Here is a 22,781-nt window from a genome sequence, read left to right on the forward strand (position 1 = left end):
TCAAGTAGTGGAGTTTTTTAAAGCACATTAGAACTAATAAGTCCCTATAATCTTAAACTAGCAGAACATATGGCTTATAATAAATCAAATAAAATGGCACTTAGTTACTTTTCCCCTAAAGTCCAAAATGAGCTTATGAGTTATGAATTTAATTGGAAGTAATGAAATCAAATATTGTCACTTACTTTTAATATTGACTCCAATCCATTACATTTTCCTTTTACTTTATGAATGAAAGTGTCACTTCTTAAAATAGCACATTATTGCATTCAGTTTGTTTACAAATTTATTTATTGATCTATTATCTTGTTTCCATCATCGTTACTCATAAGTAAGATGACCATAATTTCAAAACATCAAATCAGGACACCGGAAAATTTAAAAAAAATGAGAACTAAAATGGTGAATTTTTATGGTTTTTTGAGTAATGTTACAGCTTTTTATACCTATTGATATTTGCTATTTATTACTTTGCTTTACTATATAAACAGTTTCTTTTTCGACTACTTGCATTATTTAGTAGCTACTACTCTAGTTTTTGCATAGAAAGCTAAATAAAATTATTTTGAGTTTTGGTCAAAAACCACCTAACATTGTAATTATACTCAAAAAGTATTCAATACCAAAATATTAGTTATATAAAAAAAAACAATTGATTTGTGTGAAAAAAAATAAAGTTTACATAGACATACTAACTTACTGTACAACTTAATGATACTTGTCAGAGGAGTGAATAGTTGTCATTAACTTTGATGTTATCATAAAACTGAGTGCTAAAATCTGACTGTACTTATGGGAAACGGATTCACAACACAGTGCAGCTTGACAAATCTGCCGACAGTTTGACCTCTGCAATTGCAGGCTCTTTTGATCTCAAATGTCCTGTTATCAACAGGAGAAGATCCAAAGTAGCCTGGTGGAGCTCTCAACTGGCTTCTTTGAGGAAGAGAGTCAGGGCTTTATTCAGGAGAGCTAAAACTTGGGGTACGGGGTACTTGGGAGACCTACCACGAGGCTCTTGCACTGTACAACCACAAGGTCTGTACGGCTAAGAGATTAGCCTGGAAGAAACTCTGCACCGACTAGTGCAAGGCTTTAGAAACTATTAGCAAAAAATTTCTCATCTCGCCGCTTGGTGGCCTCAAGGACGATCAAGGTATATATATATTACTGAACCGAATTATAGGAAAAAATGTCATCCCTCACATAGACATTTAGCAAATATATCTGATTGGCTTGTGTGAAACTGTAAACGAATATTACAAACAATGATGAATTTGAGTAGATATAATCTGACTAGCTAAACTGTAATTTTTATGAAGTAATCATTGAATTATTACAACGATATTTAAAATGTTAAATGCTTTGTACTTTACGTACTTCTATATATATATATATAATATATATATATATATATATATTTACTTGTACTACTCCAAGTCTTAACAATAATTTCATAATAGTATTATTCTTTAAAATTCAGTAGTAGTGTGAATAGTACATAGTTTTACATAATTTGTTAAAACACTGTTTTTACTTGACATTTTTATAATGGCTAATTTTTAATAGGCATACAGGTAAATATTTTACCAATCTGAATTAATTATTATACGAATTATAAAGTCACAATACTTTATTGTTATTCTTCATTGACTCAAATGAGATGAGCTGAGAGGAGAATGGGGATGGGACGCCGCGGAAAGTAGTACAGACATAAAGGGAGCCTTGGGACCAAAAAGTTTGGGAAACACTGGTTTAACCAATAATGGTGAGTCAGGGAAATAATACACACAATATTACCAAAAGGTGAGTCAGTTTTAAAATATGTATCTCTTTATTTCTTATCAATGATGTTTTCTGTAACAGAAACAGCAGTGTCAATAAAAACTAAATAATAAATCTGACTACATAAGATTGAATAACACTATTCAATGACAATATATATTAATATCTCTTTCTTAGCTTATTGCACATAGTCTTAACTAATTGTATCTACGCAAGTACTCTTCTGCCTGTGGTACTTATCGTTTAAAGCTGATACCTTTAGCTTTAGTGGTTACATGTCCAGCACACTTGACACGAAACAAATCACCTCGGACACAACAGAGGTGAGCGTCTTACACTTGTTATAACTTTCAAAAAGATAATTTACTTTTGGTTTTCAAACACTTTTCATTCAGAATCATTATGCATCTAATAACAAACTTAACACTAACAAAAAACTTAAATTAAAATTGATTTAATTGATTATAGCAAAATATCACAAAACTTCTGCTGTCTTAAAATGTATATTTTGCATACAATTAATTGCTAAACATGTATTTATAAAATTTTTGTACTAGTAAAAAAATAAACTTTATTAATTCACAACCTGAAGAATTTATGGGAGGAATGAAATTGTTAGACAAAAGATTTATAAACACTCTGATATATTTCAAATTTGTCCTCTAATTGAGATTCTTGCACATGAAGTGTTTGCATAATACTGCGACGACAGTCGCCACTACTCTACTAGGAACAGAGTTTAGTTTCAGTTACATTGCCATTGAAGAATTACCACTCAAAAAGTCATGTGCACTCGACTTAATCAATTAATTGTTATCTGTTTTGAATTGAAACACAGCCTAATACAATGAAATCTAGTGCACGCACACAAATCTAAACACAAACAAACACGTCATATTATAATAATTGGATCAATAAGTCAATACTACAACGAAACAATCTAATCTACATTAATGTATTGCACTAAAATAGTACAATTCGTTGTGCTCAAATTGATATCTTAAAATTACAAACTATATCTAAATATATATAATATATTTACCTCTCTTAACAATATTAAATAAATCTATAAGCACACTCTTGATAGACGATTTATATTATCTATTAAATAATTTATAGTTCAACAGAAAATATAACAACAGACTCAATACGAGATATAACGACTTTATTATGTCATGTATGCAATTATATACTAATTTTATGTACAATAGAATTATTTTTTAACACAACCTATTCAAGACATCAAATTTTGATAGAAGAACAATAGAAACCTGCTCTTTAATTAATATATATTTATTAGTTGAAGGAAATGTCAATTAATTTATATTGTGCTTCTATCAAAAATTGAATTCACATTAGAATAATTGACAAATGGGAAGACATTGTGATCTCTGTTGCATTCTTCACAATAAACTATGAAATATAAACTTAACGTTTAAATAAATTATCTAAATAAACTATAATTTCAAGTTAACTATGTATTTTTAATACAAGATTTTTTTGGAAAAATACTACTTTATATATTTTATATTAAGTACTGGGTGCCAACAATATTCGGAACCAGTTACAGTAAAGGTATTGTTGACTATGTTTAAACTCTCTATGAAAAGCGTACACACACACACTTTGCGGTGCAAAATATTGCACAAAACACACTTGTTGCAATCATCAGTTGATAAAAGAAAAAGTCGCAAAATCTAACACTTGTTCACACACGCAATAATATATATTATTATATCAGCTTTGGCTCAGATAAGAATGTCTGTCAAGATCAAGGCTTGTGTGGGAGGCGGAGTCATGCTGCTGCAGAATGCATCCCCATTGTACCTGTAACATAAGCCAACTAGTGACGAAGAGAACCAAAAGTGTTCATTGTGAATAGAAGTTAAATTTAAATTCATGTTATATAATGGATAGAGTAAACTAATTCAAATGTTTTATTTATTTCAACACTACTCCCTTTCCAATTATTCAAGAAAAATTATTATTGCATTTCAGTGCTACTGAATTTATATCTACTCTCCAGGTACAACTTTTAAATTTATAAAAAGTGCCCTATGTAATTTGTCTCTTATCAATTATAAACAAAACACCTGATTGATAATATTTAAATAAACACCCAAATTATACGCCTTTTTATATATAATTTTAAATGTTACTGACACATCATTTAGGTGAATATCATGTATACATGTATGCATTTTATAAGGGCTGTCATTCATGAAAAGTGTGAAAAATTATAGTTAAATAATAATAAACCGTTTCAGTCCTGATGGTTATTAGTTTATGGATTAGCAGGACATTCTGCTACAGACAATGGCGGACTTACAAATCTAAAAGTTGCAGTTATAAGTAAAAATAGAATATTTCATGTAGACTCAGAGCTCCATTATGGTTACACCAAAACTGATTGGGTTTTTTTACTGAGAATTCTTCACAAATTACAAATAAACATAAATAAGTATTTCATTATAATACATTAATAAATTATTATTATTAACATATGTTAAATTATAATTTTTTATCCTTAAGTGCACTTAACTTTAGATTTTTGTTATATTTCAGCATTACACTTAATAAAGCTAATACCGATTATGGAAAAAATTATTCTATTACCTTGAGTTGTTTAGAAAATACTAGTTTTATGAACTGCGATACTATGAACTATTCACTTTACATGTAACAATGTTAACACTGGCTATGTTCATCTCAGCACTATAAGATATTATGTTTTCAACATGCAAAACTTACCGATGTTCTGAGTGGTCAGCTGATGTCCAGGAGCCAGGTAATCTACACCCCACTGTAACAATCAAACACAACTAATCAGGCCTGCTTCTTTATTCATGCTTTTCTTTATTCTTTTATGGTGTAATTTAAGTACAGTCTCTGGGAAGGTAATGATGAAAAGAAAGGATCCAAATTAACTGACAATATTGATGATACTACCTGAGAATGGAAATGATACACTGAGTGCGTTCTTTACAGTGTTGACTATTTTGGGATGAGATTGAACAATCTTTGTTCTCATCAGATAAAATTGAGAATAAACTGGATTGCAGGTTGTCGTGTATATGAATTATCAAATTAAAGAAACATTGTCATTAAAGTTTTAAGGGGGGTCGGGAGGTCAAATGGGTCAAAAATTACTTTTTTTGTGTTTTTATTGAATATTATTCTGATTTTCATAGCGGTTAATTCAAGACCAATTTCATGAAAATCGGTCAAGTAGTTCTTGAATACAAAATTTTTTTCTAAAGGCTGTACTTCAAATTTTTTGTGAGAGTTTCAGCATTGAGGAGACAGTATTTTATATTGTACTATAACTCTTTATGCAAAATAGAGCTGTATTACTATTACGTTTTTTGCTATTGGTACAGTTGTTTGTCACCTGTTTTTTCTTTCATTACATTGTTTGTTATTGTTTTCTTCTGTTTATAACCAAGAATAACATTTCAAATTTCACAGTTTATTTTCTGAAGTTCCGGGTGTTTTCTGTGTGTTAGAAGTTTTATTTCAAAGGTATTGCAATGCCTAGATTTTGTAACAAAGTCTTTAAAAAACGTAAGCAAGTAGGGAAGCCTAAAGTGGTGTTTGTAGATAGTGACTGTGTGAGAAGCCTAGAATCAAGGTCTAGTACACAAAGCCCAGAACCTAGGACTAGTGCACCAAGCCCAATTCCTCCAAAGCCTCAAAAGGAGAGTTTGTCTAGTAAGAAAATTAGTTCTTGTCTTGCAGATTACAATAAGTACTAAGGTAACTGTGGCACTAATGACATTGTAAATTTGCAAATTCTTCAAAACCTGCTTGAACAGAACCAAAGTGAATCGCTCAATAACATGATTTGGGCTCGTATTCCCAAGCGAACTTTTGTCATGCTGTATATGATGCTATTGCTGTCTTCAACAAAGGCAATATAGTCAGATGCGAAGTGTTTGCTAAATTAGGGATTGTACCTGGGGTAAACTGTGTATATGTGCTTCAAGACATGGACATGCTACGCATCAAAAAAGCGAATAAAGCTGTCGATGAAATAGAAAAAAAGTGTCGAAGACAGACTACGTACACTGGCAAAAAAGAGGCTAGAAGACGACTATGAAGCAGAGGAAGCAGACAATCCCTCATATGGTGCAGGAATGCATTTATAAAGCAAGTTTAGTTGCTAAGCTAATGGATGTTCCAAATAAATGGCTTTTTCCGAAAATGAACTTTTTCGGTAAATAAGGAACATTATCTCCAAAACTATAAATGATAGATCAATAATTTTTTTATATCTTGGAGAGGGCATTATTCTACACATTGTGTTAAACATGGATTAAAAAAAAATTTCAATCAGAAAATTTTTTATTGCAACTAATTTATAAAAATTACTGGTAATTTTTAGAGTATTTTTTTAAAAATTACCAAAAATCCAAAAAATATTTTTTTACAAAAATCTTGTGTTAAAATGTGTATATTGTTGTGCTTTATCAAGAAAAAAAAAGTTCTAAGTGCTATCATTTATAGTTTTTTGGTAAATGTTCCTTAAAGTTTGAGAATTTAACATGGGCTTAAATGGAGCTCCCGACCCCCCCTAAATTTATGTATCAAAATCCCTTTATTGATACCTCCAAAAACTCAAAATTGACTTAAAATATTCACAAGTATGTCCGATTTATTATAAAAATAAACAACATATTAAAAATAAACTTGTTTTATTTGATTCCTCACATCTTTCATTATTGTTTCCATTTTTTTAATATTTGTTATAACGTTCTATGAATTTTTGAATACTGATGTTGTTTAAGTCTGCCACCTGTGAGGATAACCAATCTTTTAACAAATTCTTTCACCTCGTCACCAATGTTGAAGCGATTAACACTGAAAAACTCCTTTAGGTAGCGAAATAAGTGAAAGTCACTTGGTGCCAAGTCCGGACTGTATGGCAGGTGATCAATCTTTTCCCAACAAAATGATCTGATGATATTTTGGAATTGGATGGCAGAGTGGGATCTGGCGTTGTCATGCAACAAGTAAACTCCAGATGTCAATAGGTCACATTGCATATTCTGTATTGCACATTGAAGTTTAGTCAGAGTATCGCAGTAAGTGGCTGCATTTATTGTTCTTCCTAGTTCCATAAACTCGACTAAAAAAATTCAATGTCCATCCCAAAACACGGTCACCATTACCTTGCGTATTGAGATTGTTTGTTTGGCCATGACTTTAACAGGTGGCATTGTGACACCATTCCACTTTGCTGTCGCTCATTGCATTAGGGCCATACACTTCACAAGTCTTTGAACATCCGCTGCTGAAATTATCCTTGCTGTCAAAAACCGGATAACCGATCAGTATTTCAGAGTTGCCAGGTTGATCAATTATTGTTTTGAACATCTTAAATTCGCATAATAAACAGCACTCTACAATGATTTCACTTCAAATAGCATTATTTTGTACGCAAGTCATGCTGGGAGTTGGCGCACATAAGCAATGTGCTGTTTGCTTGAATAGTTACCACGAAACAGACTTTACTTTCCAGATGACTCCATACATCCTGAAAGAGTCAAATTTGTGCACACATTTACACAGCTAACTTGGAAATGGTGTAATCAGTGCTTGGTTGGGATAACGATTTAACATTTTCTAGTCATAAAACTTGATATCTCTTCTGAAGGCAAGAATTTGTTATGATTCCACAAAGGAATAATAGGTATAATGTAGGTGAACCTTAAAATTGTGCCTAAACAGAAATGATTGAATTTAGAAGGACATGAATTGTTATCAGTATGTTTTTAAAAAAGATGGCTGGAGGGATTTTTACAAATTTGTTTTCTTCATATTAATGTCCTTCAAGAGCTGTAACTTGGAAATTAAAAATTTGAAGATGATGATATTTAGAGGATACCCACAAAATGTAAAAGGATAGAAAACATTAATACACCAACACCTCTACATGTCAACTGACAGTGTGAGCCGAGTGGAAGTATGCTCACTCACCGTTCACACCTAGAGATTGTGCAGGAGGTCTACACACCAGAGGTATGTACTCCTATTTGTGTAGGTTAGTGTGATTCTTCTTGACTAGCATGCAAAAGTGTTTTCATATTCTTAAAAATACATTGGTAAGAGCAAACCAAGATACAAAAAGCATACTACGATAGAGGAGTTAATACACAGACCTGTGTTAGACGAACTCATATTTTTGTTTTAATTATGAATGTTACACAAAAATTAACAACCTAATTATAACGTTGGCAATTTATGCATAAAACATATTTTACCAACCAGTCACAATGCAGAATTAGAAGGGTTAAATAAAAGAAATAGGTTTAGTGTCATATAGCATTGTGTCCCATCTCTGTGGTACACTGTGTACATGTTTATTTGCTGTTATAGAACCTTATTTTGAAATGAATAAGCAATTAATTGCATGTTCTAGTTTCTATACATTTAATACCTTACGCATTGTACTAGGTGATTCTAACAAAACTGTGCATTTTTTCAGAGTTGATTAAGGTTATGGATGTGAATATTTTTTTACCAGTAAACTTAGGGTACCCAGTGTTCTATTTTCAAAAAAATTGAAAAATGTTTATGTACATGTAGATTGTTAAGTTTTCCTGTCCATGTAGAGATTTGTGAGGAAAAACACAAAGCTATATAAACTAAATTGAATTTTATGCTTATTTATAAACACACTATAATGACAAAAAATAAAAATCAGGTGTAATTAGAAGAGACGTTCAAAACTCCTCCTGTTTGCATCAAAGCAATACCAAGCTATATGTAATATTGATGTTCTAGGATTTATAAATTTTCAATTTTCACCACTTGTGCTACTGAAATGACAATATTCTAATGTTAATTAGTGTAATAAGACCAGGGGATCTCAGAGGCCGGTGGACAGGGTAATTTCTCTCAATCCATCGTCTTGGATATCCCGAAACACAGTCATTAAAATATCAGTTTTTAAACACAATAAAGAAAATTGGAAAAAATTTAACCAGAAGCCTACAAAAAAGAACAGAACAACAAAAACAAAACTCAAGAGAACATGTTCGAAATGGACTGTGCTCAGGCCTGTTCAGACACTGTGAAAACATGTAAATATGCTGAGACATTGCTTTCCTGCTAGCGTATAACTTAAATTCCTATTTATCTGCAGCAATTTATTTGACAACAAGTGTAATAAGAAAATATTTTCCTTTCCACAACCTATCCAACACATACTGTATATACACACTTTTATGAGAATCACCCTGTATATAATGTGCATCTCCCCTCTGAACCTCACCTAACAATGACTATCAGGTAGAGGCGTATATGTACAGAGAACCCCCAATTAGGTATTAAATCAAATTGTACATTTTACATATATATATATATATATATATATATATATATATATATATATATATATATATATATATAATGTACATGTGTTTTATATATATACACAGAGCCTTTTTTTGCATTTGGCCATATCTGTCACTTATGCGTTTAAATAACCAAACTAACATACGATCGGAAGACCAAATATTGTCAAACTACTTTTATTAACAAAAGTCCTGGCGGAGCAAGTACTTTTTGTGATTCAATGTTTATTAAAAAAATTAAATTCGGCTATTGCCATTTATACAAATTTAATGAATGTATATATATTTTTTAAGTTTAAAAACTCAAATATTAAGAAAAATAATGATTTAGAATGATAAATTAATTAATTAAGTTTAATTAGTTGAGCATTAGTGAAGCCTATCACTCAAGGAACTGGACAAATTTTCATTTGTCTACCTGCCATTTTCATTTATAGTTTTTTTTCAAATGTTTAAATAGTACATATACTCTAAATATATACTCTATAAAACATTAAAGGTCAACCCCATTGGTTAGTGTCAAGTTTCTTAGATATGTATATAGTAAAAATTATCCCTCTTCCAATTATGTACCACAAAAAGAAATCACTTATACCATCTTATTGGGAGGAGGCATACCCTTACAATTTTTAATGTGTCGAAAATTAGATTCCTTTGTCTATTTGAAATTATTCTTTTTGATTATGTGGAAATATGCTAGGAAATTAACAAAATGAACTTGAATACTCTTCTGACTGACATAAGCCAATTTGACAGTACATACGTCAGGCACAGAGTGTAGCAGGTTTGCTGGATCATGCATGAGGATGACAGTACTGGGTGGCTGTGGCGGGCTGACTGGCGGCGAGGGGTAAGGCCAGTACAGTATCTGAGGGTAGAAGGGCGGAGGTGGTGGAGGCCGGCCCAGCAGGGGACTGGGCAGGAACGTGTACTGCGGGGCGAATGGAGGCGGTGGTGCAAGAGTGGCAGTACCTCCTACAAACATACAGAAACCTGTAATGCTATAACCACCAAACAAATCGTGTCAATTTGTTGTCATTCATGTAACATCAAACAATGAAAGGCCTTTAATTTTCTTTGTTGAAATTAAACTTCAGATCAGAATTAGAGAAAATATTATTCATACACAAAACCTAGTCAGTTTAACTTGAAGCATTTATATTCCTGGCTTAAATATACATAAAATAACATCTTGAAGAGGTACTAATTTTTAATTTTGAAATTAAATATAAAACTATGTATTGGGTTTAATAAAGTATAGATAGAATCTAATAAGCGGTGATGCAACTGTTCATTATTGATATTATTCAATTAATTGAATATTCTAAAAATAATATTCAATATTCTCACAATTCTATAATTAATGCAAAGCTGGTAAATATACAAAATTACTAGGCTGAGTCAAATATTAACCAGACTTTTCTTCTTAGAGCATATATTGATAGAATAAGGAAGTACTATTTTAAGCATATTGTATTTCATACAGAATCCTGCTCTTTTCTCCCACCGAATGGATAGCTTTAATTATGTCATCATCAAAGAATGAAGCTGATTGTATCTTTAACCGTTTGTGCACGAACATATTCACCTCATTGTCGTCATAAAATATGGTGAACTCCCAAATCTTCTTTAAATGGCCTAAATATGAGTAAGAGATCAGAACTGTAGTGCACACTTTCAAGTGTTTTCCAATGAATTTTATCCAACTTTTCTTAAGTGAATAGAGCTGTGAGTGGCTCTATGTTGACATGGAGCAGAATTGTATTTCAAATAATGTTGTTGTACGATAGTTGTATTTCAAATAATGTTGTTGTACGATAGTTGTATTTCAAATAATGTTGTTGTACGATAGTTGTATTTCAAATAATGTTGTTGTACGATAGTTGTATTTCAAATAATGTTGTTGTACGATAGTTGTATTTCAAATAATGTTGTTGTACGATAGTTGTATTTCAAATAATGTTGTTGTACGATAGTTGTATTTCAAATAATGTTGTTGTACGATAGTTGTATTTCAAATAATGTTGTTGTACGATAGTTGTATTTCAAATAATGTTGTTGTACGATAGTTGTATTTCAAATAATGTTGTTGTACGATAGTTGTATTTCAAATAATGTTGTTGTACGATAGTTGTATTTCAAATAATGTTGTTGTACGATAGTTGTATTTCAAATAATGTTGTTGTACGATAGTTGTATTTCAAATAATGTTGTTGTACGATAGTTGTATTTCAAATAATGTTGTTGTACGATAGTTGTATTTCAAATAATGTTGTTGTACGATAGTTGTATTTCAAATAATGTTGTTGTACGATAGTTGTATTTCAAATAATGTTGTTGTACGATAGTTGTATTTCAAATAATGTTGTTGTACGATAGTTGTATTTCAAATAATTGTACGATAGTTGTATTTCAAATAATGTTGTTGTACGATAGTTGTATTTCAAATAGGCATATCTCGCTTTTTTCCAATAGGTCAGACATGGTATCAAGCAGTTGACAATAGTACGCAGCAGTTATTGAACAACATTCATGATGAAAATCAAATAGGCAATATGCCTCTGCAGTCCCAAAACTATAGCAAAAACTTATTTTCCTTTTTTTTATTTCCTTATTTTCCACTGACCCTGGGTCTTTTAAAAATTGTTTTTGCCAAGAGTTGAGTTTTTTCAGGAAACTGTGCAGCACAAAATGTTGGCAGGTTGTACTCCTCTCACAATAAAAATGTTATAATAATGAGTTGCTCAACAGATGTGTGCACTTCTTGCTCTGACATGATACTACTGATGGCCTGTCTGGACAAGTAAGCTACACTGCCACCTCTCATATATGTTCGCTACTCAATTCACCTATGAAGTCTTGAGAAGAAAAGTCCAATTAATATTGTATTCACTTTCGTAATGAATAATTATACAACTATAATAAAATAAATAACCATAACTGTTATTGTTTTACTTTACTTTAATCAGATTTACCTATGCCAAATAGCTAAAGTGTATATAGAGTTATTTTGTATGGTTTATGTTTTATCTTTCTGTTCATTCAATTTTAATCATATTCTCCTAGTTTAGTGCTTAAGGCTACATCTTTAACTAAGAGGCCTCAAATTAGATTCATAGTGACATCATAAAATTATTAAAGTTATATCACAGCATATTATAATAATTGACATAGTAAAAGTTAAGTGATAAAAGAATTAAAAATTAATGTATAATTATTTTGATTTGTTCTAGCTTAATTTCCTTGCTTAGTTAGTGTTTATTGCAATTGTGTGTTTTGTCACAGTTTTTGTATAGTTACATAATGAATTAAATTTCCAGATCAATATATTAAACAGTATGTATTGTATACTACCAAAATCAATGTGTCGCTCACGAAACATTACCCTATTTAAAATGAAAATTAATGCAGTTTAATATAAGTTCTATAATAAGAAGTAAAATTTGTGTTAATGTAGTACTAAGTATAATAATATGTTATGGGTTGTAAATTATGTATTCCATTTAGACCCTGTTCTACACAATGTTACTGTCTAAAATCTTACTTACTCGATCTGTCCAGTCTACAAACCCACAAAAAATGATTTTTTTTAATAAATATGACAATAGGCTTCAACCCAAAATACCATACAATAATGTGTAATGCAAATTTTACAAACCTATTATTTTATACAAATATTTTAATAGAACTTATTTTGTTATAACACTCTAGACATCACAAAATGTTTATTGAAGAACTAACTTTAGAATGAGTAATCTCAAATTATTTAATGACCTAAAGTTAAGGAACATTGCACCAATCTCCACTTTTAAATTCTTGTGAGGCCTGCCAAGGATTCCAATATTTTGTTTTTAACCTTGTTAGAGTTTAAAATTGGCATCATACAATGTAAAATCTGCAGTCTTGTAGATCTGGATCTGATAAATTGTTATAACAGATTGATTAAACACATGTTTCAGGTTAATTTGGATCCGTATTTCATTTTAGGTCCAAATGTGCAAAAAATCTCGAGATTAGCACTAAATCTTTCAACTTATAGTATATTCAAGTAAAATGAAATTTACTTGTTTAGATTTAATTGTTCTATTTAAGAATTTTTACATTCTGAATATAGTCCTTTTAGGCAGTTATTTGAACTAACAGTATTTTTAAGACTGCAAAACATTTATTTTTTACAATATAAAGAGGCCCAAATTTTGTTTACAAGACAATGGGTCTAGTGTGATTTGTAACTTTTAAAATAAATATAAATACAGTAGCCTCCCTCTTAACTGCCCACCTTTCAACAAGCCACCACTTCAACCTGTGTTTGTTTAAAAAAATTGACATAATTTTAACCGGCCCAAGTCGTGTCTTGATCATCCCAAAATGAACCAAAATGATGTTTCAACTGAATTCTATGACTCATACAGACCTGTTCAAACGTGGATGCTTTTTTTGATGTTTTAGAGTTTTAGAGTACATCGGTTTATCCAGCCAAATCGTTACTCTTGTCCTGAGGAAGCTAAATAAGAGAGAGGCTATTGCTGGGAGAAAATAAGTTTCTGTGTAGCTTACAAAAATGTTAACTGACCCTGTATATTCCAATTTTTTCAATAATTTGACCGATTCCTTTTAGAATTATTTATATACTATAAAAATAAGTAACAAGAATCCTAAATATGTTTTATAATTAGATATTATTAGGACAACATTTGAAAAAATATGTATTTGGACGCAACAATGTTAGTTAAAGGACTCCACCCAGAGTCATGCAATGTTAGCAACAACAAGAAGCTATTAATCTGCACTGGACTGCTTGTGTCATCTTACTGGATATTAAAGCCACATTTTATAAAATTTCAAAATAATTTATTTAATTGGCATTAAATTAAATATTGTTCCAAGCAATTAGATGTATCAAAAGTATTTTCCAGTCCCAAATTGTACAAGAATGTACCTGAAAATGGTGAAGTTTTACATATAATTTATGGTGAAGAACAATTGACATTTTCTCAAATTTTAACCTATCAAGGAAGAATACTCAATAGTGAGTCAAAATTACATAATATGTTTTAATTTCCTCTTGTACTTGATGTTAAGAGATATTTTATTCATTGTTATTTTCCTCTAGTATTTAAAAATTATTTGTGAAACAAACAAAATCATGCTTAATTTAGAAACAAACATTCCAATAAATAAGAAATTTTATTTTTGTGAGGCCTTTCGTGTTAAATGAACACATCATCAGACCCACATAACTGAAATAAAAGTTTTTTTACAAGATAATAAGTAATATACTAAGATAAAAAAAATAACTAGTACAACAGCAAAGTGTTATGACACTGAATTGATAAAATATTTATTTATTAAGGCACCAAAAATTAATATTAAAAAATTATACAGTAAAACAAGTAATGTACATAATTTTAAAAATATACTTTCATGTGATTTCTTTTTAATTAAAAAAATAATGTAATATACGTAAGAGATCACACTTGTAATCATTACAGAATTATTATGTGATATTACACCATCTGGTTAATGTAACGGTAATTAAACTTGTATCAAACTAAGTGATAAGGTAAGTATTAATATGTAAGCAATTTCAATAATTAATAATTCCAAACATTCACGGTCTGAATTAGATCCAAGGAACCAACATTTTGTCACATATCCCATTTCTTTTACCGAGAACCAGTAAAATAAAGTATAAACACTTCATTACCCGTTTGAGATGTTAGATCCTAGAATAATAATTTGACATTAATTTGTTGGCTCATTAAAAATCAATTAAAATTACAAAATCATGTCAAATCATTACACAGAACACAATGTTTACAAAATGATATGTTTGGAAAAGATGTTGGAACCCACAATCTTGTATGTTTGTTTCCTGTTAGGTACATTCTTGCACTTAATTTGTGTTTTGGTTGTGGCTGTAAGATAGAAATGCAAAACAGCTGTCTAACATTCACTATAACCAATGTGTCAGACATACTTTACAATTTAGTTGTCCAAGAACTGACCAGAATCATATTTAGAAGGATAAAAATAGATCAATACCACTAAGTATATAGTGGTATCTTGATTCAGTGCTCAGCTTTTCTGTACAAGCCTAAAGATTCCAATTATTGTTTCCAATGTATAACACAAATATTTATATTTATAATATCTTTCAATATTACGACGAATTTGCTTGTGAACTGAAAGGCTTTGACATTGAACGTATCCTGGAAATTTCCTCAGCCTGGTACGAAAAGCTGGGCACTGTGGAGTTGAGGATAAAATAAGTGAAGTGAATACCTGAAGTGACGTAGAAGCAACCAAGCACCAAAATCAAGCGTAGTAACACCGTACCGTCCACCTACGATGCTCTGACTATAGCCACCTCTAGCTATCATCTACCGGTAGCTATCTACACACACTTCCACCAATACCCACAATACACCAGTAAATCTTCACCTGCTTTTAACCAATCAATTGAAAACACAATTCCATTAACAGAAAAATCCACTGTCAAAAAATGTACAGTGGATTCCAAATCATAATTATAACTACATTTTCATCCCTAAGGATTAGAAAATAAATGCTATTAACATTAACACAATATGGAACATGCACAGATTAAAATGTATATGGTTTTGTAAAACTCCAAGTTGTTAAATACCATTTGGAGATTTCTTAGCCAAATCCTAGGCTAACATAAATCACAGAAAGCAATACATTAGTCAATAAAACTGTTGTTCACTATGGCACTTGAAAAAGTTGAGACCATCTTCTTGCAGATACCACTCAAGTGACCTCTATTGCATACAATTGAGAAGATGCTGCAAAAAAGTGTCTTTCTTAACTCAATAGAGATAGTATTGTCTCTTGCACATGTCACATTTCATCTTTCTTTTGTTTCTTGCTTTATAGTGCAGCGTTTGAGTACACTAAAGTTATTGACAATTTTAGAGACTGAAAGTTGCTTTTTCCAATCTCTTTATTTCATTGGATGGTTTTGATATAACTATTACTTACGTGTTCAACGTTTGCATTTAAACGTAGGAAACTAAAAAGAACGAGACCTGATAAAAAATGTATCATTTGCTATTTCACTACCTGCCTATTTTGATCCTCACCATAACTGGCATGGCTAACAACAATACATTCCTTTTTAGGAGAAATTCCTTTTATCCCTTCAGAAAGTACTAGGTTGTAGTCTTATACACAGTGTCCTGCCTCGTGGACTACGAGGAGCCCCAACAGACAGAACTTCACCTCAGCTGCCCTGGGCATCCATTTCTGAGAAGTTACTTAAGATAGTACTTATCAAGCTACACTTTTATATCACAAGGAATTTTTTCAAGAGAGACATTGTTCAGCCTGCAGGTTTAGAGTGGTCTTATTTATTTTTTAATGTCTTATACGAGGCACGTCCAGAAAGTAAGTGTACTGGTACTCTCACAGCTGCAGGGAATACATTTTTGACATGTTGGAATCTTCAACTTCAAAACGAGACCAATCTGAGGTTAGTGTGTTGAAAACTCATGACACAGTAGCATATCTCATGAAAAATGTCGATCGTATCTCCCGCCAAGTGCGAAATACGCGCCGTCATTCGCTACCTCGTTGTGAAGGGAAAAGCTCGGGTTGGAATTTATAATAAGGTGAAAACTGTTTACGGTAATGGAGCTATGAATCGTACGAGCATACAAGTGGTGTCACAAGCTTCAAAATGGCCATACTTCCGTGCATGACAATCAGAGGAGCGGAAGACCTTCAACTTTCTGCGATGTTTCCAGCAAATCTCCAGATCCCTGATACACGAAACAATCATAGAAACCTTCGGATATCCGAAATTGTCTGCGAGGTGAATCCCAAAACAGCTGACAGAACAGCACAAGTTGAATCGAGTGCAGAGCTCCAGAGTTTATGGAACGCTACGAACTCGAAGGCGATCATTTTCTCTATTCAATTGTCACTAGAGACGAAACTTGGGTTGCCCACTACACGCCTGAAACTAAGAGGCAGTCTATATATTTTTCACCTCAAACTTCAACCGGAGCTTTTCCCCTCACAACGAGGTAGCGAATGACGGCGCGAATTTCACACTTGGTGGGAGATATGATCAACATTTTTCGCGAGAGATGCTACTGTGTCAAGAATTTTCAACACACTAACCTCAGATTGGTCTCGTCTTGAAGGGGAGGATTCAGGCTACGCGGCAGTGTTGCCAACATGTTGAAAAAGTGTTCCCTACAGCTGTAAGAGTACTAGTACACTTACTTTCTAGACGTGCCTCGTATAAGACATTAAAAAATAAATAAGACCACTCTAAACCTGCAGGCTGAACAATGTCTCTCTTGAAAAACTCCTTGTGGTATAAAAGTGTAGCTTGATAAGTACTACCCTCTGTATTACAGAGACAAATATTGACCTGTTATTCTATCCAGTATCAAGTAATTGTACTACTAGTTTTTGTTTCATATTACATTTCATTTTTAGTTATATGACACAGAGATATATCTTTAGTTTGTGTAATGTAAAGTCAAGCTTTAGTATGTGTCATGCCAAGTAATGCTTTCAGTTTGCATCATATAGTTGTACCATGAAACATAATCTGATTTCTTGTACATAAGAGCAAGTACAATTTGTCATCAGAGATAAAGTTGATGTAAAAACTAGAATTATGGCTTATAACACATTGTTTTACAAAATAGTTTAAATTTTTGGGAAATATCCATTTACAGTAACATTTTAGAAGTAAAATAAGATTATAACTGATTATAACTAAAGATTCTACTAATAAAAAAACTTTTAATGATTTATTAAGCAACAAACTCCACAATGTTGTAATACAACACATTAAACTAACCTCTTATACACCATTCTACTAAGAAAACAACTGTATAAACAACCTAAAAAACAACAAATAATAAAAATAGAATATAACAAAAAATTAAAATAAACTTTTTGAGATATAATTTGATTTAAACTCCAGTATAATGTGACATATAGCAGTTTCTAAAATTTAGTTATTATTTTTTAACTACTGTTAATTACAGTTACTGTAGTGGACACAACAGAGCACCATAATGCAACAAGAGCCATAATGAACTTTGAACAGCTTCTGAAGTATCAACAACTGAATTATTGCATTTCACAACAATTGCTTAGATTAATTATTTATGACTGTATTTTTAACCCTCTCAGTGCTGAAGCGCACGATCGTGCGCTTATATTGCTTATTATGAGTGCTAAACGCACAATGGTGCGTATATATGTGGCGTCTTTTCAATTACGTAATATTTATGTTATTCTTGAGCTTTTTGTACGTTATTTATGTTATTCACCAAATTAGTATTAATGAAAAGAGAAATATATTTTTTATAATATAGTACTGTCACTGTTGTCCAAATCTAAAAGGCTGTGGCATAGTGATGCTGTGAAAATAAGTGATTTGTTGCGTAGCAGAAACTGCTGTTTCTCAGCTGACAGTTCTTGTAAACCAAGTTTGTTTTGTTTTGTTTTGCTGTGTTGTGTTGGGTTGTGTTGTTGAAATGGATCGTGAAAATCTACCTTCAAGTAATATTCGTGAACTTATAAATGAAGAAATAGAATTTGAAGAGAGCGAAAGTGTGACATTGAAAAAATTGGTGAAAAAAGTGAAAAAATTAGTGTACAATGTTAGTTTTATATTTTTTGAAATTTTTTTACCTATGTTTGTGCCAAAAAACCATAAATTTCTGGAAAGGGCATAAAATTTAGAAGAAAACTGCTATCTTATTTTTATAAATAGTGTTATTTTTAGTTGTAAATAAATTGCCAACATGTTTCAAAGAGTTTTTTTGAACTTATATTTTGACTTCAATGGGTGATATCTCATATTTCTTTTTTAGGTAAGTAATTTATTAAATTTTTATTTTGTAGTGCATGTATTTGTGAACAAAATGATATATAACACATAGTATTTTAGCAACATAAGTGCTTATCATAATTTTGTTTACAAAAGTATGTAAAAGCAGCAAAAATGGCTCAGCACTGAAGAAACACATATACAGCGCTGGGAGGGTTAATAAAAATGCAACCAACCTACACAAAAAAGTAGGTTGTGTAATGTAATGTTTATACAAATGTTTTTGGAGTCAATAATGATGACAAATTGTTTACATACCGTATGATTTCAGAAATAAGCCCATTACCACTATTCTATTCATGCTTAGTCTACATTTACTTTAACTTAGCCTATTTGTAAATGTAACACTGATGTATTTAATTAAAGACTATCTTAACTAATGGAAGTATGTAAAAGTAAAAAGCGTTATTTTTACATTGTTTTATCATTTCGTTTTTTGCTGATTGTTATTTAAAAAAACAGGATAGGGGAAGGTCACCTTCCTTCAGACTTCCGGTGACCAATGAGATAGCCTAAGACTATAGAAAAGGGAATAATATAATTAATCTTGTGTAAACTAAGCTCGTGGTAAGATGTTTCTAGGTAACAATAATTCTTCGGGAAGGTTAATAACAATCTTTGTAATTTGTCAAGCATATGCTAAAAGATATTAAACTTTCACATCATATGGTAATAATACAGGAGCTGAGAGTCAACTTGCACTGTACAAGCACACAACCTGGTTTTTATATAGAGGAATTATTCTTAAAAAAGGAATCAATTGTCAGCCAAACTAATTTTGGTAAAGGTCGATATGGGAGGGTATTAAAAGGGTACAAAATACAAAAGTTTATTTTCAATTATTTTCTATAAAAGAAAACACACAATTATCTAATAATTTATTTTAATATTCTTGTGTAAGAATATTCAAATTATTGTACAATTGTTTTCTTTTGTAGAAAATAATAAAATAGTTTTTCCAATAAGAATACCTCCTCCTTCAATTAAGAGTTATATTTCCCCAGATTATATTTTCCATTGCTTGATACGCTTAAAACCAACCATTACACACATAAATAATAGTTATATTATCATCATACAACTAGATAGAGAATTTATTTATGGATCTGGCATTTCGCATTAAGTGTGTCAAACTAATAAAAACATAATCTAAGACAAATTTATCATTTTTGACCCTTGTGCTAATCTCCCATATTGACCTCCACCAAAGCTATCACAGCTCACAATCAATTTATTATTAAGGGACATTTTTTATAGCTTTCAAGAAAAACCAGATTGTATGCTTATACAATAGAGATTGGCTTTCAGCTGTGAGTCCAACTGCAAGAAGAACACTGTGTAAATATTGTTAGCACTGATCATCTGCTGCATATTCAGTTGACACGGCAATAGGTTTTCAGTAAACGACAAGTATACATTTTTACTGTTAAAAATAAAATATTCAAACCATGTTGTTCAACAGTTTGTCATTGAATGAAACGACCAAACTTTTACTAAAATCTGCCATAAATTGACAGAAGGAAACAATCTTAATATGTATGTATATGTAGGGTGAGGCAGATCACTTGTCCGCAATGTATAGTGACAACCATGAAACCTATCTTCTACGTTTTAATGAAAACCCCCATATTTCGACCCAAGTGCGAAAATGGCACTTTTGAAGGATAGGGGTAATTTTGGATAGATTTTCAAATGTAAAGGTAGGTCGAGCCATACCTTTTTAAAGGTCTCTATTCACTGATCATTTTGAAAAAAGTTTTAACTTATTACACTTCTTGTATACAGGGTGGTTCAAAATGTTAAAAGTTGTATGGTTTCACATTTTTTAAATATTACCTCATTAAAAAGTTTTGAACATCCAAATTCTTATCCAGGGTTACCAAAGAAGTACTCTTCTAAAAATATGTTATAGTTGTAACTTTGCAGCAAAATTTTTAAAAATAGTTGAGAATATTTAGGATATTTCAAACTTGTAAAACCTACAAAATTCAAATGGCACCTATAGCCATGGACTTTCATTACACCAATAGCGCTCTTAAAAACTAAAAAATGTTTATATTTAAAGTTTCATTCATCTTCGATAGTTGAGAAATAGCTTAAAAGATACTAATTTTCATTTTAATTTGTTGCATCACAGTGTTGTGAACTCCTGTATTTGCCGTAGGTTTTAGGGTGTTACATGGACTGTAGGAATAAGTTAAACCTCTAACAAAAAACTGTACCTTTCAAACCTTTCGAAGCTACGAGCCAAGGTGTATTCACTAATTATTATTGCCCAAAATGCCTACCAAGTGTGTGCGTGTGTGTGTGTGTCATATGAAATGATACTCAGATTAAATTAAATATCTAAAGCTACCAAAATAATAAAGAAAATAATATTTGAAAACACTAAGCTATCAATATAATAAAATATGAAAATTATCAAGTTGTGAAGATGGAATCTTATAATGATCACTATTCTCTGAAAAATACCATACACAATCATTACCTAACTTCCTCCAAAACTTGTAAACAAACTCTAACAAATTAATAAAATTTAAACTATTCCATTATAGTTTTGGGAAAATAGGTGGCTAGTAACAAAGCTACAATTTTTTTTAATGAATAAAACGAACAAAAAAACTTTGAGAAACTCGATATATTGCCCAAAATTTACTGACATTTAAGATCATATTCAAAAAGAAAATAAACAGAATGGTGATGCTCAAAACATTTTTTTTTTAATCGTTACAAGAAACAAGAACAGATCATGGAAGAACACATTTTAAATTCAGGGATCTTGAATAATACATTTTCTTGTAGGAAACAAAAAGTCTGTAAAAAGAATATTGGAACTCAAACTGCAAGCTGAGAATCTTTAGAAAAAAATATATATATAGCACAAAAACTAACAGCTATAGTACTGGAATTAGTACAAACAAAATCCAAACAGGATAACATGGAGACCTGAGTTATAAGCCTCAGTGCTACTGTTCTACGCACTCCACAAAACCCCATGCTAAGTGACCAAGCTATCAACTTCCAAGATATCACCAGTCATCAAATACACACGTCAATTTATGGAGAGACCAAAAGGCAAAGTGATAAAAGTAAGGATTATATTAGCATCACCCTTCAATCTGCAAGTTTAAGGATACTGAAAATGAAAACAATCATCTTGCAAAAGGAAAGCCCCAGCCTTTGAGTTGCAAGGACATTGCACTACATAATCAAAGTAGTGAAGACACAGAACTCGAAAAAAACTGACAAAAGTGAAAGTCATACAATTACAATTCCCATTTCAGAAGGTCCTCCCATTTCTGAATCACCTCCCTTGGAGAAGAAGCCTCCTATAACTGTAACAAAACTAGGATGTTCAGGAACCATTGAAGAGTTTTAGGAAAAGAGGATTCAACAGTTCAAGGCCACCTACATCAAAAATCATTTACCCACTAAGGAAACAAATAACATACCTTAATTTTTTTGAACCAGGTGGCAACAGGAACATCGGACCTCCGACGTAACAATAACAACTAAATAAAAATACATAGCTTAGCAGTTGTCTACCAGAATATATAGGACTTGCTGAATATACCAAATAGACTGATACATTTTTTAGAAAACATCAAACCAACACCAAATGTAATAGTTTTAACCACACACAGCATTGCCAAATTGACAACGTTACACTTATACCTGGATATAACTTTAAAAAATATATTATATTGGGAAGTGGAGATTATTGCAATCTATGTGGAGGAAAGATTTGACCTATA

General features: G+C 31.3%; 1 protein-coding gene across 1 annotated transcript in view; it reads right to left on the reverse strand.

Annotated features, from left to right (window-relative positions):
• Positions 1–1,811: 1,811 nt before the first annotated feature.
• Positions 1,812–22,781, reverse strand: part of LOC124370219 (RNA-binding protein fusilli) — a 181,204-nt gene continuing 160,234 nt past the window's right edge. Inside the window, exons 13-15 of the mRNA XM_046828513.1 lie at positions 9,907–10,118; positions 4,537–4,588; positions 1,812–3,612 (exon numbers count right to left, since the gene is read on the reverse strand). Of these exons, the coding sequence (XP_046684469.1) occupies positions 3,581–3,612; positions 4,537–4,588; positions 9,907–10,118 (296 nt within the window). The 3' untranslated portion in view covers positions 1,812–3,580. The remainder of the gene's footprint in view (positions 3,613–4,536; positions 4,589–9,906; positions 10,119–22,781) is intronic.

This window comes from Homalodisca vitripennis, chromosome 1 (genome assembly GCF_021130785.1).
Source record: "Homalodisca vitripennis isolate AUS2020 chromosome 1, UT_GWSS_2.1, whole genome shotgun sequence".
NCBI lineage: Eukaryota > Metazoa > Arthropoda > Insecta > Hemiptera > Cicadellidae > Homalodisca > Homalodisca vitripennis.